The following is a 16,190-nucleotide window of genomic DNA, read 5'->3' as shown; positions in this document are numbered from 1 at the left end:
ATGGTTTAGTGGTAAAATATCTGGTTCCCATTCAGATGCCCCGGGTTCGATTCCCGGTTGGTGCATACTTTTTTCTTCCCTTTCAGACGACTTTGACCTTGGCCTCTTTGGCCGTTCCGGCTATTCATTGCTGGGTACCTATTGCACTTGGACTTGAAGAAGAGCTGTTGTCTGGCAAAGGTAGAGACGCAAACACCACCTCAGCGCTCAACGGAGGCCACTACAATATGAGTATGGCGTTACAGAATACATGTACCAGTAGTACATGTTGTGCAGCTCGCCTCCACCCCATCTTTTGGGTGTCTTATGCAATATCGTAGGCAGAGTTCCTACTGAATACCAAGAGCCTTCTCGAGCGCGGGGTTGTTTGTTCTAACACCACATACCGTTCGTCGCGAGCTTGTCACGCAGTGTCTGGTTCTTCCACATAACCACAAAATCGCAGAAAACAGAAATAAATCCATGAAGATCGGGTTTTGATTGGGCACGCATCCGCCAATCGTGCCTTGTTCATTCCATACCTTTCAACTCGTGTTCGCAAAAACCATTTCCCATCATGGCAACGCCATCACTATGGGCGAACCCCGTGGTTCGTCTCCTTCTTCTCGCAACCCTCGACGACAACAGCCCTCTCCACCACCTACGCGGCCACACTGATATCTTGCGAGGTATCGTCGAGCACCTTCGAGTGCTCTGGCGGTCTCAGCTCCTGCAAAATGAACGCGGCTACGTCAAGATGGGTGACATCGGATTGCTGCCCGACGACGCCGATCGGGATGAGGTCCTTCGCCACAATTCGCTGCTCGTAGACTTTCCCCCGCCGCTCGCGCAGCTCGTCGACGGCGAGGCGCAGCCGAAACCATACTACGTCAACATGATGCCGTTCATCATTGGCCAAGCACGGACAACACTGCCGCCCGAGTGCCGGCGGTATATCCCTCTCCTCAACCTCTGCCAAGGCAGCCACAAGATCGGCTCCATCGGGTATTTGACGATCCACGAAGGTATCGTCGAGGCGAATACATCCCAGCGCCGCCCAGGACTCCACGTCGAAGCTCCGAATGGAAGCAAACTCGTGAGCAAGGTCGGGGCTGGGCAGTCGCATTCGGAGTGGCAAGAGATCCGCTGGGGGCGCGGCTGGTTTCATACCAACCGCTTGATTGGCGGCATCTACATGGCATCCACGGTCGCGAGTTCCTGTGGGGTACGCACTCTGCGTGCTGTCGATGCGAGGATACTCATCGAAATGCGTTCGACTAGGTCTGGAACACGGTCGTCGCGGACGAGAACGATATTGTCGGTGCCCTTGGCGAGGTGGATGTCCTCCACGGTGTCTTGGACCCCGACCGTGACGGGTACTACGAGCCGCAAGCCAACGAGCTGTACTGGATCACGGACCGGACGCCACACGAGTCCCTTCCGGTGGCCACGACGCAATTTCGGCAGTATTTTCGCTTTGTCACGAGCAACGTCTCGCACTGGTTTGCAGAGCACTCGACGCCCAACCCACTGGGCATTCAACCCACAGCCACGATCGTCTACGGCAACAAGTTTACGGGCAGCCTGAGGACCGAGGTGCCGTTGCCCGACCAACACAAGAAATCGTGCTCGGTGATGTAGATATATCGGAAAGAAAATGGTTGATAAAAGGAAATACAGCAATACGATCGGTCCAAAGACAGACAATTTCTTCACAACTCCATTTTTAGTGGAAAATGTTCCCGAGTCCATGGAGGATAGCAACAAGGCTACATCGCCACCGTCCGTACATACCTATCGCCGCAGCTTGCTTCACCTCGATAGCCTTGTAGTGCGACTTTGGATTCGTTTTTGTCGTTGATGCAATATTGTGTGCTGGTGTTGGGATGCAAGCTGCTGGTCTCGGTTCATAACCTTTTGAAACCTAACCGAAACTTCAACCGGTTAGAAAGGCGCCGTTTCGATATCAAAAAGATCTTAGCGAAGAGCCATATTTTCAAGCGAGACATGGGGCGTCCCGTTGCGCTGCTCGTCGCGTTCGGCCTCGCGCCGTCCGTCGCCGCCGAGTGCTGGCTCCGCAGCGACGGCGTCCGCATCTGTAGCGCGGACGGCCTCGAGTGGATGGCCATGTGGTGGTTCTGGTTCGCGGTCCTCTTCTTCCTCTGCGCGTGCACGGGCGGCTCGTACATTTACCACCGACGGTGCGTCGTCGCCTGCGCATCGCTCTCAGGCCCATAATGTCTCTGTTAGGAACGTCAATGCACTGTATCAGCAAGGCTTTGTGACGTACTCGGAGCCGCTCATTCTGCACGATAACGTGCAGGCGTCCACAGACCGGTCTGCGTTTGCCCACAAAATCTTTTACCAATAAGAAAAGAGTGAACACGAAGACGACTGTATAAACTCGATACATTGTCCGTGCTGGGCAAGAGATCAACACCTTTACATCGGTGCAGGTGGCTTGATTTGATCAAGGTCATGTCCGAGACTACCTACGAGAGATCATGGTGAACACTCGGCGACACGTACATATCCTGGACCCGTCGACACTAGCAGTGTATTCTTGTACTAAGAATTCGAATAATGATGTTTGGAGGTGCGGCACTCTACTCTATAGGCACCACTGTTTCAAGTTTTGGTCACGGGCCAGGGTCTTCTTCTGTAAAATATATGACGCATTAAATAGGAGTTCACTCAACGCCGTCGTCGTCGACGTCGTAGCTACCGATCGCATCGAGGAGGCCGGCCGAGGAGGCTTCGTACGCAGCCATCTCGTCGATGCCCTCGGCTGTCGCGTCCCCCGGTTTCGTCCACGCCGTTTCGCCCGTCGTGGCGTTGTAGTAGTACGTACTCTGACTGATTTCGTCAAAGTACTCGGTCCACGGGTCCGGCGTCGGGAGCGTCCAGCTCGTCTCGAGCGTCGCCTTGTTGCGATAGTAAATGTTACCGTACTCGTCGGCCACTTCCTCCCAGTCGCTTGCAATCGGCATACATTCGTCATCATCGTCCGGTGTCGGTGCAAACATTCCGTCCAGGATCACGTCATCACCTTGGAGCTCTGGCGGGCGCTCGTCCGAGACCTCGCCCGTCATGCGGTTCGTGTACGTGATCGTGTTGTCGTCCGTATACGTCTCTTGCCAGTACCGGGACCGCCGATCAAAGATGCGGGTCGGCTCGCCTGGTGGGGTTAGGTAAGGTCACATTGTCAATAAAGAATAAAGTACCTTGTGCTTGAAGCAGCAGGTTCATATGGTGCCATGTCGACTGGTAGTGAGCTTCGAGCTCCTTGTGCGTGTCGTAGCTCTTGCCGACGCAGAGCTTGCACGGGAACGCGTACTTGGGCAGCTCATATGGGTTTTCGGGGTCGATCACGGTATGGATCACGTCATCGCCGTAATCATTAAACACGATCGTGCAAACGTCCTATTGGCAGCGGTTTCACAACGATAACGTGGCGTGACATACCGTCGTCAGCGCCAAGAGCACTTTGAGCTTCTTGACGCCGTACGCAGCGAGGTTGAGGCGTTTGTGCGTCACGACTTCGTACTGCTTGAGGAACTGCGTGTACGGGATCTGGTCGAGGTTCCGGTCCAAGACTTTCTTGATGTCCTTGCGCAAGATACCAAATTGGCTCTTGAGGTTGTCGTCCGATGCGATTTTGAGTTTGAGCAGCTTGACTTTCTCGGCAAGCTCGGCCGCAGCCGCCACCCGCTCGGCCTCTACAAGCCGTGGGTCGATCGGCGCGACTGGGTTGGGCTTAAAGATGCGTCCGTGCTGCGTCGGGAGGTCTTCCATCGTGTCGAGCTCCTTGATGTCGTCCATGGTCTTGGCGAGTTGCGCTTCTTCCTTCACATAATGACTCAAGCTGTCGTTGAGCTCGGCAAGTTGCGTTCGATGGCCTGCCGATGTGGCTTGGAGCTTGGAGAGCTCGGCTTGCTCCAGTCGCAGCGACGCTTTGAGGCCCTCAACTTTGTTGAAGTGCTCCATGAGGCGCTTGTACACGGGATAGATCTCGCAGGCCGTTTGAGCGTACGCAAATGCAGCGCGCACCCAACCGCACAGCTACACGTAAAACCTTAATTAAAACGCAGCTTTTCATCACATACCGGGGGAATCGCGGGCGAAATGTTTGCGAGGCTGCTGTTGCCCGGTCGCAACCGAGGGTTGTGCACGACTTGAGTCACATTTTGCAGCATTTGATACCGCGGCCCTTCGGCAAACGAGTAAATGTCAAAGAGCGGTAGGATGTACAGCGCCTTGATGTCGTATTTGTGAATCAAACTTTCCTTGTCGCCCTTTTATATGTACAATGATTATCCATGAAACATTCAATGAAATTTCATGGAAATGACATGTACCAGCATGGCGTTTTCGGTCGAATTGCCCAAGAGCATGAGCATCTCGTCGCGGGTTGGCTTGAATGGCACCCCGTGAAGCGCAAGGTTGGATTGGTAGTTGAGTAAAATCGCAAACGCCTCCAGAAGCGCGACCATGTTGTCATCCAACTTGGCTTTGCGGATCTAAGAGAACACCCCGTTCAACCTATTTTACCAGATACGATCCTGTCGTTCAACGTACCCGATACCAGTCCATGAGCTCGATCTCGTTGAGCGCAATTACGGCGTTCTTGTACACGACTTGAGTTTTCTATCCATGGTTCAAAGTTTACCGTCAAAATAACGCAAAATGAGTCATGGTCTACCCGCGGATCGTTTTTCCAAAATGTCTCGAGCTTGCGCTGCATGTCGTCTTCCTTCTCCAGCGCGACTTCAAGATCGATGGCCAGCTCCCGCACGACGCGAGTCGCGTCACGAACTCGCCGATCGTTGCGGTCCAAGTCGTTGCGCGTCCGTTCGACGGCGGCTTGGAGCTCGAGCACTTTGCTCGACACGATTTGAAGCTGCATGGACGTCTTCTCTAAGACATCGGCGCCAACCATGACGTTTTGCATTTTGGCCAAGAGTCTACGTTCGGTATAGTTTCGCAGCGAAAGCGTATAAATAAATGTGGTACCGAACAATGGATTTGACAAAGGTGTCGTCGGGGTCCACACCGAGTGGCAAGTTGGGCAACATGCCGGCCACCATGACTGCATACGGCGTTCGAAACTTTGCTTTGACGAGTTCAATCTCTTGGCCCGTGTTGGTCGTGTGGAGTGTTGTAAAATATTGTACAAACATCATGGTCGCAAATTTCGTGATTGGCCTCGACAGCCACAACGTGCGCTCTCCTACGAGAAATGTCACCGTGACATGTCTATCGCATCATGACATACCGTGTTGCCACAAGCCGAGGCGCATGATGGGCTCACTGCCCTCTTCGGCCGGCGTGCGTGTAAAGTACTTGCCTTCTCCGTGGGGTGCGTCATCGACAAACGGCCCTTCGTACCGGTCGCCATTCGGGTAGGTCAAAATGCCGATGCCGTGCTTTTTCGTGCAACGAAAATCGCCCTCGTAGTGGCGCCGATCGGCAAATTCGACCACCCCTACCCCGACGACTATACACCTACTGTGTTTAACCGCGTTTTTGTACCGCGGCCGTCGAGCGATCCGTCGCTAAATTTGCCAACGATGCGGTCACCGTATTCGTTGATGCGCACGCCTTGGCCATGCCACTTGCCGTAGCAAAAGGTGCCTTCAAAGCGCGATCCGTCCTCGTACGTGGCAATACCTACAGCCCGTTTGGCGCACGTTGCGCTGTATAGGTCGAAGTACCTTGGCCGTGGTACTGGTCTTGGGCCCAGTCGCCTTCGTAGCGTTCGCCCGACTCGAAGATCTCGACACCATACCCTTCACGCACCCCGTGGCTCCACTCACCCACATACTCGCCCGACGTGTACGGTCGCTGGACAAACAGCGTGCCTATATGAAATAAAACGCAATAAAACCCATAAAACGCAATAAAACCCATAAACGCAAATGGATCGTACCGAAGCCATGGAAGAGACCGTTGACAACCTCGCCCGAGAAGCGCGAATTTTGATGCGGGAACTCGATCGTAAACGTCCCGCACGCATGCTGTGGTAGGAACTGATTGTTGACTTCGCTGCCCTCCCACTTGGTACCTACGTGCAGAATCGTCTCCTGCAGTGACAAGTGTCTGCGGCTACCGTCGGGGCAAAGGAACGAGCCGAAATGATCCGACACAAATACTGTCTTTGTAGGCTCGACCCACGATGGCTGCTCGTACGTGGGGTCTTCGACCCACGGCCCGTCGTACGTCGACCCGTCGTTAAATTCGAGTTTTACCTAGACGTGAAATATGACAATGTTTTCCACCCCAAAAAGGTACGTGGCCGTGGATCAAGCCATTGCGAAAGTTGCACTCCATGCGCACGTATTTGGTCGGCAGCGCCGTCTTTTTGCGCTTGAGCCACTCGGGGATATCATCGCGGCTACGATAACGTGATCATGATCACCCAAAATGGACTGTGATCGAGTGCGTACTGTTTGGCGAGCACCTTGGAGCCACCCGCCGAGGCTTTGAGCGCGAGGCGTTCGAGTCGCTCAGCCTCGGCTTCTTTCGCTTCTTCTTCGTCGATTTGAAACTCGTCCAGGACCAGCTTTTGCATCGTCTCGCCCTTGGCTTCGGCGTCTTTTCGACGGCCGGCGGCGAAGCGTTCTTGGATGAGCGGGTCGAGGTTGGCGATCTGGAGGGCATAGTTGTCGGTGACCACGGGCTCGTACAGCTCGCTGTCGCCGCTAGTGATTATACGCTCCTTGTGCAGCTGCTTTTGACTGCGCCGAAGCACTTTGAGCTCAAATTCGTCTTTTTCGACCTCGTCGTACAAGTGTGAGATTTCGAGCTCGGCGTGGTGCCGAATTTGCATTTCCAAGAGCGCGGCTTGGAGGCGCTTGAGCTGGCGGGCGCGCGCCGCCATGTGCCGGTCGTACGCCTCCAGGCCTTCTACTTCGTGGACGTTTTCGGCCATGAGGTCGGCGAGCCGCTGGTGCATCGCGCCGACGATTTGATTGTTTTTGGTCACGACTAGGTTGGTTTGCACGCGTGCCTTGCCCAAGAGCGCACGCAGCTCGTTGGTCTAGAATAACGTCAAAAATAAGAAAAATCATTTCAAAATCCCCAAAGTGATTGGACCTTGATGACGAGCTGGATGAACGGCAGGAGCGCGATTTGAAGCGCAGTGAGGCGCTCGATCTCGGCCTCCATCTTGGCCTTGGTCGCCGCGTACTCTTTTTCAAAATTCTCGATCGTAGCGACCAAGGCATCCCGTTTTTGCGTTGCAGTCTTCTTGTCTTTTTTGAGCGACTGCTTTTGCCACGCCTCTTCGGCCGTCGCCAGCCGCGTCGTCTTGAGCTCAATGTACGCGTCCAGCTCGTCTTTCTCGAGATGATACTTTTCGCGCTTCGTCGCCGACTCGTCAATGTAGACAAGTCGTTGGGCCGTAATGCGCTCGCAAAGTTCAACCGCTTCTTCTCTTGCCTTTAAATTGAGCTCGGCCGACTCGAACGCGACGCCGTAGACCGGCGGAAGCGCGTCCATGGCTGCGTCGACATCGCTGACGCGCTGGTGCCAGCGCGCAGCATCATCTTTAAGCGTGTCGTGGCGGGCATGGGCTATCAGGATGGACAATTATTGTCTAGAACTAGACGACGGCGACACGCACCCCGGGCGAGCCAGTCGGTCACGGCGCCTTGGTACTTTGTTTCCAAGAAATACTCTTCGCCTTGGTCGGCCATCTCGTGCTGATTGGGCATTACGTGGCGCCGCGGCTTGCGCATGCAATAGTTGGGCGAGAGCTCGAACGTTGTCATAAACAGCGGCTGGCTCATTTCGTCTTTGGTCAGTTTTGTCTGGGAGCAGCGCCAGATGTGGTAGCGTAGCGTCTGGTAGCTTGCACACGACTGTTTGCAGCTCGGGAAGGGACACACGAGTGGTAGGTGGTGCGAAATGCCCACGTGCAATTCAAGGCTCGGAAAATCCAAGAATCGCTCGCTGCACACCGTGCACGTTCGCTCTTGGATCCAGTCGGTGGCCAATTTGTCCTCAATCTCCATCAAAGCACTCTCCTTGGCCTCGAGCTTTGTCGTGTCGACGGGGGGTGGCTCGAGGTCGTACGCCAGAACGTGGCTGATCTCTAGATGGAGATGACAGATTGTTGCGTCGTCCGTAGCCATGTAGAACGACGTACCCATCGGGGGCAGTGGTAGCTCCATGAGGCGACTCATCGGGCCCAATCCGCGCGCGTTTTCCGCCTTGATGGTAAATTTGAACTCTTTGGCCAAGTCAATGGGCCCAATCGTGAGCTCCGGCACGGGCGGTTCAAGGGCGCCCGTCTCTGGGTGGTGCTTGCCTCGAACATAGAGGCGGCCGGTCGACGTCTCACCCGACTCGATGTCTTCGGCTTCCCACTCGACGACGTAGCCCGTGATCTTGGCGCCGCGCTCATCGGGTGCAGGCCAGCTCACGTCAATGGCCCCGCCCATTTTCCATTTCCGAAACTCGGACTGCTTCTTGACTTGGCCAATCGTCTCCAAGCTTTCGATGGCTTTGGCCGCCTTTTCTTCCGGCGTTTCGTCATCGCTGACGTGCTCAACATCGGAAAACTCATCGTGACTTGCCTTGTCATCATCGTCATCGTCGTTCTCGTGGTCGATCGTCTCTCTCTCGGCATCTTTCGAGTCGGCGCCATCGGTTGTTTCGTCTTGAGACGGACCACCTTCGCGTGAGGTTTCTGCAGATGTCTACAGAAGGTTGTGTAGTCTCGACTCGGACGCATGCAATAGATGCACCTGTGCACTGGGCTGGCCCGACGCTTGCTCCGAGATCTGGCTTCGCTTGCGATGCTTCTTGTGGACGAGCTCAATGACTTCGATCGCGTGGTCGTCGTTCATAAGGACATTGGCCGTGTTGGCTCTGCCGACGCCAACATCGACCTCGACCACGGTGCCGTCGTGCCACTTGCCGTCGTCGAGGCGCACTTGAATTTTGGCGCCAATGACCACAAACGTCAGCGGACTCTTCCGACTCGGAGAAATCTCAATGTTCATGATCATTTCCGGGGGTTGAGCCTAAAGCGAATACACAGTTGAGATTCCCATGGCGTTTGTCACGTGTCGTGGCGACCTGGAGGTCGCGGAGTTTGCTCGACTGCTGCTTGAGCGTCGTTTTGAGTTTGTTCAAGGAAGCCACGACGTCGGCCTCGACGACGAGAAGCGCTTTTAGGTCCTCACGTCGGGCGGCTTCGTCCTTGGCCCAGCGTGCGTGCTGGAGCTTGAGCGCATCTTCGACAGCGCTGAGCTTGGCGTGCCGCGTGGCGTACCCATAAGGGCCTTCTTCGGAGCGCAAGTCGTTGTACTCTTCCTGCGCGACCGCAATCTGCGCCGCCAGTCGCTCTTCCTTTGCTTTTTGCCGAAGACCCCGAACGATTGAGAGCGCCTTGTACTTGGCCTGAAGGGAGTTTTTCGAGTCCCAATGGCGACCGCTCTCGGGGTCTTCGCCGCGTAAAAAGTTGGCAACGCCCCACCCGTGCGGTAGCAGTGCCACGCGCGACCTATCCGGGTGCGGCAGACTTGCGTCGTTTCCACGCACAAAGACGCCGTGCACGATGGCCCAGCCATCCGAGTCCGTGTACGCGCTCTGCGTCAGCTGCTCAAACTGGTACTGCTTGACGTAAATGTTTTTTTCTTCAAAGCTCCGCGCAAAGTCCCCGCCGCCAATAAATCTACACAGTACCCATAGGACTATAGACCACTTGGCTAAGACATATGTACCCTGCCAGACCCTGCAGGCCTTTTGAAAAGAAGAACCGAGCGAGCGCAACGTTCGTACAATTGCGCAGTGTCCGAAGCGGCCGAAACAAGAGCTTGTCGAGAAGACCATCAAACCGGAACGGCATCCACTCATCGTGGAACGGGCCGTCGCCACCAAACTGGACGTTCTGGAGATTGCTGAGCGCATTTTTGATCTCGGCGCGCTTGGCCCACGCTTGCTGAAAGCGATCGACCATGGTTGCGATCGCCAGCGCCGTGTCGGGAAGGTCCCTATGACGTATGGTTGTTCATACCTTTTGGTCTAGAAAAATGGAAAAAATGGCTACTTTGGCGTCGACGCGGCAAGACGCAGCCGCTCGAGGATCTTGGCCGTTCGGTGGTTGGCCAAGCCGAGCTTGGTCAGCACCGAGAGCAAGAGCGTCTCGCGACGTGCCCGCACGACCCCTTGCGTCTGCAGTTCTTGTTGGAATGCGATGCGGGCCAAGTAGACGCGGACGGCACACTGGATCTTGCGCGCCGCAAGATACAGTCGCGTCTCGTCGCGGATTTTCTCAGCGTACGCGAGCAGCGACGCTTTCCACTCGGGCGTGATCTGCAGCCGCGGCAGGGCAAAGTGCAGCGCGGGGATTTTGTAAAAAACGGGTTTCGATACGTCCGTCGGTGTCGCTTGCGTGTACAGCGGTAGAAATTCGAGGGAGTTGTCACTACACGCAGTATGTCCAATGTACGTCCATCGAGTGTCTACCTGTCCATTTTGACTTCGGTCGACTTGTCGTCTTGGATGTGCAGCACGTACGCGGTCTCACCACAACGCGGGTGGCCTTCCAAAATGATGCGCACCTACGCCATCGATGAGATTCGGTTGAAACATTGAAACGAAACACCGTATCGCCGGCAACAATCGGTGTCAAGTTGATACCACTCGCGAGCTTTTCTTCGGCGGCGACGAGCTCGTCGCGCCACTGCAGTAGCTGCTTGCCGTTAAGACTCTTGGTCGCGCGCTTGGTGTTCGCGTCCATAGCAATGCGCCGCACATGAACGAAAAAGCGAACAAACGCGAGAAAGTCCGTCCGGATCTCGGACAAAAGTGACGCTAAATCCATGATGAACGTCGCGGGGTCGAGGCCAAATATGGCGAGGAAGGACCGCAGCGCGGCCTGCGACTCGCGCGTCATGGCCGTCAGCGCGCGCAGTCGCTTCGACTCGAGGCTCCGCCGCGCGTACATGTGCAGGATCGTGACGCGGTGCCGGCGCTGGGCCGTGACCATGCGTCGCGCCATCTTGCCGCGGAACGCTGCCTGCACGCGGACCGCACACCGACGCAGCTGCAAAAACCCTTTCTGTGTCGCGTACCATCGACGGGCCTAGTCCGCATGGGATAATAGACATAGATTATCGCATATGGGCGTACGTTGTAGCCCCGGGCGATGCGCTGAATGTCAATGGCCGCCGCCTCGCGCCGTCGCTCGAGCTCGGCTTGCTCCTTCTTGCGCAACTCGGCGCGGAGCAAGAGCATCTACAGGGTATGTCATCATGACATGCCGTATGCAACAGGTTGTGTACTTCTTGGAGCTGGCGACGCTCCTGCTGCCGTTTGATGTACATGAGCCGACGCAACTCGCGGTAGAAATGCCGTCCCGCGACACCGCGCCAGAGCCGCTGGAGCATCACAATGAGGCGTAGCTGCTGCTCGTAGACGCGCGACGCCTCGTCGTTGAGCTCCATTGCGTCCCACTCGACCTCCTTGGCCTTGTACGCACGCAACCGGCGCTTGCGGTCGGCCGCACGCAGGATCGAGCGCGCCAAACGGCCGCGCCACGCCAGCTGAATCACCACGGCGGCCCAGCGCACGTTGAAGTAGTGGTCTTCAACAAAACGCCGCGCCAGGACTCCGCGCCATTGCGTCTGTATAGCATACGCATGACAATATTGTCCATTACAATGGACCGTACCTGAATCAACACGACGCAGCGACGTTCCCAGAACTTTCGCGCAGCAAAGCGAGCCCAAGCATGGAAGCGTGCGGCGAGGTCGCTCGCTTGCATGCGCTCGCGCATCTATTTCAAGTTGTCAAGTGGTCACTGGCACGCAACGCTGGCTGATATCGTGTTACGCGTTGAAGGAGCTCTCGGTGGTGCGCGACGTAGTGTCGCCACGCAAGAAACGTGCGCAAAACCACTGCACCCCGGAAAAAAGCCAGCGCCCGCCTAACAGATTCGATTCGCGCCCGATATCTAGCAGTGGAAAGGAGAACCCTGCGACAGCTTTGGCATGACGCTTCTCTTCGGCGTACTCGGCCCATTTGGTGACTGCGTGCACGAGACCCTGCAAGGCAGTCAGCTAAATGCACAGGCGTCGCTCCGTACCAAGTTTTTAAGGCGAAGAGCAACCCGCCGCAGCAGCTCACGCTCATCTTGCTGCAGCTTGAGAAAACGCAGCCACGCCATGAAGCAACGGGCGACGACGCTGCTGCGAAAGTGTCGCGCCGCGCGCTTGATGGCCTTGCGCTTGGCCACGTACGCGCACCAGGCAAGCCAAACGCGGAACTGTTGTCGATGCAAAAGCTTGCGTAGATGGGTTCGGTACTTCATCTTTTTTGTCTAGCCCCAGCCGTCAGAGTTGTATAGTTGGTTGGGTGGCCACGTACACGCTGCATTTCGGCGTGGCGGCGCCACGTCTTGAAGCTCCACTGCGTCAGACTCTACTCCATATATGGATTGTCTTTATGGACATCCATAAAGCCCGGTGTACGCTCGAGAGAATCGACAGCGAAGCTTGGACGACGAAAAAACGCTGGTCCTTGCAGAACTGCGTCCAGCGCGCCCAAAGCTTGCGCAGCCAAGTGACATTGGCGATCTGCGTCTTTGGGAGCTGTCGCAATGAGTTGTGCGTCTCGAGTTGAACCGCCACATTCCTACATGAAACCGTCATGGATCTGTCACACGAGATATGTCATCGTGACATACCAAATGCCGACGAGGCGCCGACGGTACGCAACAGCGATTTGCGCATGGACTTTCCAGCGCTGAAAAAGCCGTGGTGTGGCTTGGAGTCCCCAGAACTCGGCGACGCGCTTGAGTTGCGCCTTCTTCTTGCGAAGGAGCCCTCGCCACGCATAAAAGACACCGGCCACGATCTTTCCTGTCCAAAACTGAAAGGCTTTCACCGCCGCTGACTCGTTGTACAGCTAGACGATCGTCGTGAGTCTCAAGAACGTTAGCCTATACGAGTAGATGAATGGCATACCCGCTCCCGCTCGGCCACCGCGGCGCTCCACTCATTTTTCCATGCTTGAAAAGTAAGCCACAGGTTACGGCGTGTCCAGTGGTTTTTCGCGCGCTCGAGGCGCCGTGCCACCTGGTGGGTTCGATACCACGACAGAGCCGTGTAGACGAAGCGCAGAGCTCGTCGCCAGCGCCGGCGGACGCCTTGTCGCCGCATGTAGCGACGAAAGCAGCGCTGGATCATGATGACGCGGATCGTCATCACGTGCATGCGCCGATCAAACTTGAAGCGCTTCTCGGAGACGACGACGCCGGTCCGGTACAGCTGCTGGATCATGGTAGCCGCGCGGTGTTCGCGCTTTGCTCGTGCCAAGAGCGCTGTGTACGCCGAGATGAGTGCCGACTGGCGGCTAGGCAAGAGAGAGCACGCAGTCGCCGACGCCACGAGTACCTTGAGCTGGTGTCGCTTGCGTAGCCGAGAGAGATCGTGCAAGTGATGGGCGGTTACGTGCGCGCACGCGTCGACGTCAATGCGGACAAGTGACTTGCAAAGCTTGAAGACGCCACGCAGGTGCGCGATCGAGACCGTGCTATTGGCGAGGCTGAGGCGATCGAGGCGCCAGCAGCGCTGCGGCAACATCGCAAAGCCGGCGCTCGTGATACTTGGTGTATTGAGCGAGAGCACTTGAAGCGACGGCGGCAAGAACGCAAGACCCGCGTCCGTGACACCGTCATGGTCGAGCTGCAAGGTCGCAAGCTTGGTGAGCGCGCGCAAGGGGTAGAGCGCATGGGTATCGATCTCGTCGCACTTGGTGAGATGCAGTTCCGTGAGCACATCTCGGCTTTGACGTGCCAGTGACACGAGCGTGCTAGGCAATAACGTGTGGGCATAGCCGAGCCAGAGCTTGGCCACGCGTTTGCATTTGCGACATGCGCGGTCCCAGCTCGTCGAGGCGATCGTTGCAGACAAGTTGTCCAAAATCAGGGTGTGCAAATGCGCGCCGTGTATCGCAATCGCTTCCAACGTCGCATCCCCGAGGCGCGGACACTGGCGAAGCGTGAGCGAAAGAAACGGCAAATTCGGACGCGGAAAGGCAAGTAGCGGCACGAGCCCGTCGTCTGAAATGGATGGTGCGCCCACGATGGCTAGCTTTTGAAGTCTGGCATGCTGCGCAAACGACCGCAGGCCCTTGTCGTGCACTCCGTCGCTGCCACCAAACTTGAGGAACCGTAAGAGCGGACACGCCGCCGCAACCCTAGCATCTTTTATATCAATAAGATGCTAAACAGGGCAAGGCACCAGCTGAGCGCGAGACCCGTGAGCTGGCTGCACCCCGTGATGTCGAGCTTCTCAAGCTTGTACGAGATGGTCGCGCCCGTGTAGACAAAGCCCATCGGCGGACGCACGAGCGCTTCAAACTATGATTGGTTAGAGCTCTTGGACGACAGACAACGGACTTACGCCAGCATCGGTGACTTGTTGAGCGTTGCACAACCGGAGAACGACCAAGTGTTTGGCTTTACTGGCTGCAAGTGTCTGCAAAGTCGTGTCGGTCACCTAATCACTTCCTAAGTAACACGATCTTTCAAAGACGCTCGACTCTACTTGGTGGAGGTTGGAGAGGTCAAGGCGCTGCAGCGTCGCACCGCACGTCTACACCACCATCACGCCTCAAACGACCCTTCGTAGAACGTACCGTGAGGAGGGAGTCGAGCGCGGCGGTCGAGAGGTACTGGCACTCTTGCAGTGAAAGGTCGATCAACCGTGTCCATGCTTGCGCCATGAACTTCACGCCAACGTCTGTGATGCGTCCACAACGGCGTAGATGCAGCGCTTGAATGTGGGGCATGACGCGCGTCACATACCGGAGCAGATCTAGTCGCCTCGTCAGCACGTAGCGAGTCCACGCACTGCGTACCGTCCGAGACATCGGCGCATTGGTTCAGGTGCAGTTCTTGCAGCTTGGGGCAGGCAGCGCCAACGAGCTTGTAGTCCGCTTTCTATCATCGTTCTTGAATCGCACCAAGCAAATGGCACCGAGCGAGATACCGTCAAGCCTGCGCTCAAACTCAAATCGAGCGACCGCAAGTAAGGCACTTGGGCAAAAAACTGCTGCAGGACTACACTTCCCGTTACAAGCGCGGTAGCGCAGATCGAACTGTACCTGGTGGTGCAAAGGTGGCGTGAAGCCCCGCTACGTTGAGGCTTGTACACGCAGATGTGATGTGCGGTGTCGCGCTTCGGAGAAGCTCGTTGCCGTCCAGCACCGTCCACGGCGACAAGTCCACGCTCCGCAACGGCGCGGCGCTATGGCGCTCGTGAAACACATACGGCACCAGGCAGTCTACAATATCGATATTCTGGACGACCTTTAGACCGCGCTTCCGTACCTTCAAGCTCAATCGGTTTGTCCAAGTTGAGAACCGGAATGGACATGGCCGTCTTGGGCCGCTCGGGCCCCGTGTCGATCGGCAGGCGGTCCTCTGTCGCATCAGGGGCGCTCCGCGCGCGCGTCGGATGCACGCTACATGCCGTCGTTGCACTGTTGTTTGTGTACTTTGACAATGCAGCACATACCGTTGGACGTCCTTGAGCATACTTGCAATCTCTGCTTTCTGGTTGACAAGTCTACAGGCCCCATGAGACGACACGATTTGATCCACTGTGGACAACTTGTCTTCTTTGGCCAAGAACGGTAAAATGAGCTCTGGTGCCGCACTGGGCACACGGCGTCGTGGCGGGCTCACCACAGCAGGGCCCGTCGCGTGGCGCTTGCGCTTGAGAAGTGGGGCGACCGATGGCATGACGTCGTGCGACACAATCTCCATGCGCCGCCCCAGGTCCAAGCGCGGCCACGATCCATTGTGCTTGGCTGTCTCCGCAGCATCTTCCGTCTGCAGCCAGTTCTGAAACGCGAGGCTTGTCGAGCCGAGATCGACGTCGGCAAACGGCTCAGCGTCGAGGCGTTTGGCCACGTCCCGCTTGCGCTTAGACAGCGTCGGCGACTTGACCGCGTCCACGGACCGGCGCTTCATGTGGCGCGAATAGCCGGCTCAAGATATGACAGTTTCATCTGCGACATTGCCGTTGCTGGCGATCGGCCTGGCGACGCTGCGAATGCCAGCGACGAGGAGCCATGCGAGCGGGCTAGCGTAGTTCTACAGTATCACAAGCAACAATGAAGTAGTGGCACGCGAGGCGGCAGACTTGCACTGTCAACGACCGAGGACGAAAGAACGCGTCCAATGTTTCGAG

General features: G+C 56.5%; 3 protein-coding genes and 1 pseudogene across 4 annotated transcripts; 3 read left to right on the top strand and 1 right to left on the bottom strand.

Annotated features, from left to right (window-relative positions):
• Nucleotides 1-65, top strand: SDRG_12382 (annotated as a pseudogene). Its single transcript has one exon. The product of its transcript is annotated as a tRNA-OTHER (tRNA).
• A 487-nt stretch (nucleotides 66-552) lies between these two features.
• SDRG_12381 (hypothetical protein) lies at nucleotides 553-1,685 on the top strand. The gene is made up of 2 exons (XM_008618452.1): nucleotides 553-1,204; nucleotides 1,261-1,685. The coding sequence occupies exons 1-2, from the start codon at nucleotides 557-559 to the stop codon at nucleotides 1,618-1,620; spliced, it is 1,008 nt and encodes a 335-aa protein (XP_008616674.1). The 5' UTR covers nucleotides 553-556; the 3' UTR covers nucleotides 1,621-1,685.
• Nucleotides 1,686-1,959: 274 nt separating this feature from the next.
• SDRG_12380 (hypothetical protein) lies at nucleotides 1,960-2,391 on the top strand. The gene is made up of 2 exons (XM_008618451.1): nucleotides 1,960-2,180; nucleotides 2,230-2,391. Exons 1-2 carry the CDS (start codon nucleotides 1,987-1,989, stop codon nucleotides 2,348-2,350), a joined length of 315 nt encoding a protein of 104 aa, XP_008616673.1. The 5' UTR covers nucleotides 1,960-1,986; the 3' UTR covers nucleotides 2,351-2,391.
• A 278-nt stretch (nucleotides 2,392-2,669) lies between these two features.
• SDRG_12379 (hypothetical protein) lies at nucleotides 2,670-15,984 on the bottom strand (the record flags this gene model as incomplete). The annotated part of the gene is made up of 44 exons (XM_008618450.1): nucleotides 15,609-15,984; nucleotides 15,513-15,563; nucleotides 15,326-15,459; nucleotides 15,100-15,279; nucleotides 14,985-15,055; nucleotides 14,854-14,935; nucleotides 14,632-14,810; nucleotides 14,541-14,588; nucleotides 14,397-14,492; nucleotides 14,235-14,353; nucleotides 12,957-14,190; nucleotides 12,677-12,897; nucleotides 12,462-12,624; nucleotides 12,358-12,411; nucleotides 12,077-12,310; nucleotides 11,965-12,035; nucleotides 11,824-11,917; nucleotides 11,663-11,767; nucleotides 11,274-11,615; nucleotides 11,122-11,226; nucleotides 10,595-11,074; nucleotides 10,456-10,550; nucleotides 10,037-10,414; nucleotides 9,711-9,980; nucleotides 9,064-9,661; nucleotides 8,796-9,008; nucleotides 8,129-8,543; nucleotides 7,604-8,074; nucleotides 7,075-7,553; nucleotides 6,426-7,018; nucleotides 6,271-6,373; nucleotides 6,089-6,227; nucleotides 5,909-6,043; nucleotides 5,694-5,840; nucleotides 5,512-5,649; nucleotides 5,255-5,464; nucleotides 4,993-5,209; nucleotides 4,682-4,943; nucleotides 4,558-4,626; nucleotides 4,338-4,499; nucleotides 4,086-4,274; nucleotides 3,445-4,041; nucleotides 3,204-3,402; nucleotides 2,670-3,157 (listed from the first exon to the last, which is right to left on the bottom strand). Exons 1-44 carry the CDS (start codon nucleotides 15,968-15,970, stop codon nucleotides 2,670-2,672), a joined length of 10,992 nt encoding a protein of 3,663 aa, XP_008616672.1. The 5' UTR covers nucleotides 15,971-15,984.
• Nucleotides 15,985-16,190: the final 206 nt, after the last annotated feature.

Source organism: Saprolegnia diclina (assembly GCF_000281045.1).
Source record: "Saprolegnia diclina VS20 unplaced genomic scaffold supercont1.49, whole genome shotgun sequence".
NCBI classification, from domain to species: domain Eukaryota; phylum Oomycota; class Saprolegniomycetes; order Saprolegniales; family Saprolegniaceae; genus Saprolegnia; species Saprolegnia diclina.
This window is presented reverse-complemented; position numbering and strand designations above follow the sequence as displayed.

What these genes read in the sequence shown, in the direction of transcription:
- SDRG_12381 (XM_008618452.1), top strand. Translation starts at nt 557, where the DNA reads ATGGCAACGCCATCACTATGGGCGAACCCCGTGGTTCGTCTCCTTCTT. An exon ending in CGGTCGCGAGTTCCTGTGGG is followed by an intron (nt 1,205 to 1,260) that starts GTACGCACTCTG and finishes GCGTTCGACTAG; the next exon opens with GTCTGGAACACGGTCGTCGC.
- SDRG_12380 (XM_008618451.1), top strand. Translation starts at nt 1,987, where the DNA reads ATGGGGCGTCCCGTTGCGCTGCTCGTCGCGTTCGGCCTCGCGCCGTCC. An exon ending in TCGTACATTTACCACCGACG is followed by an intron (nt 2,181 to 2,229) that starts GTGCGTCGTCGC and finishes TGTCTCTGTTAG; the next exon opens with GAACGTCAATGCACTGTATC.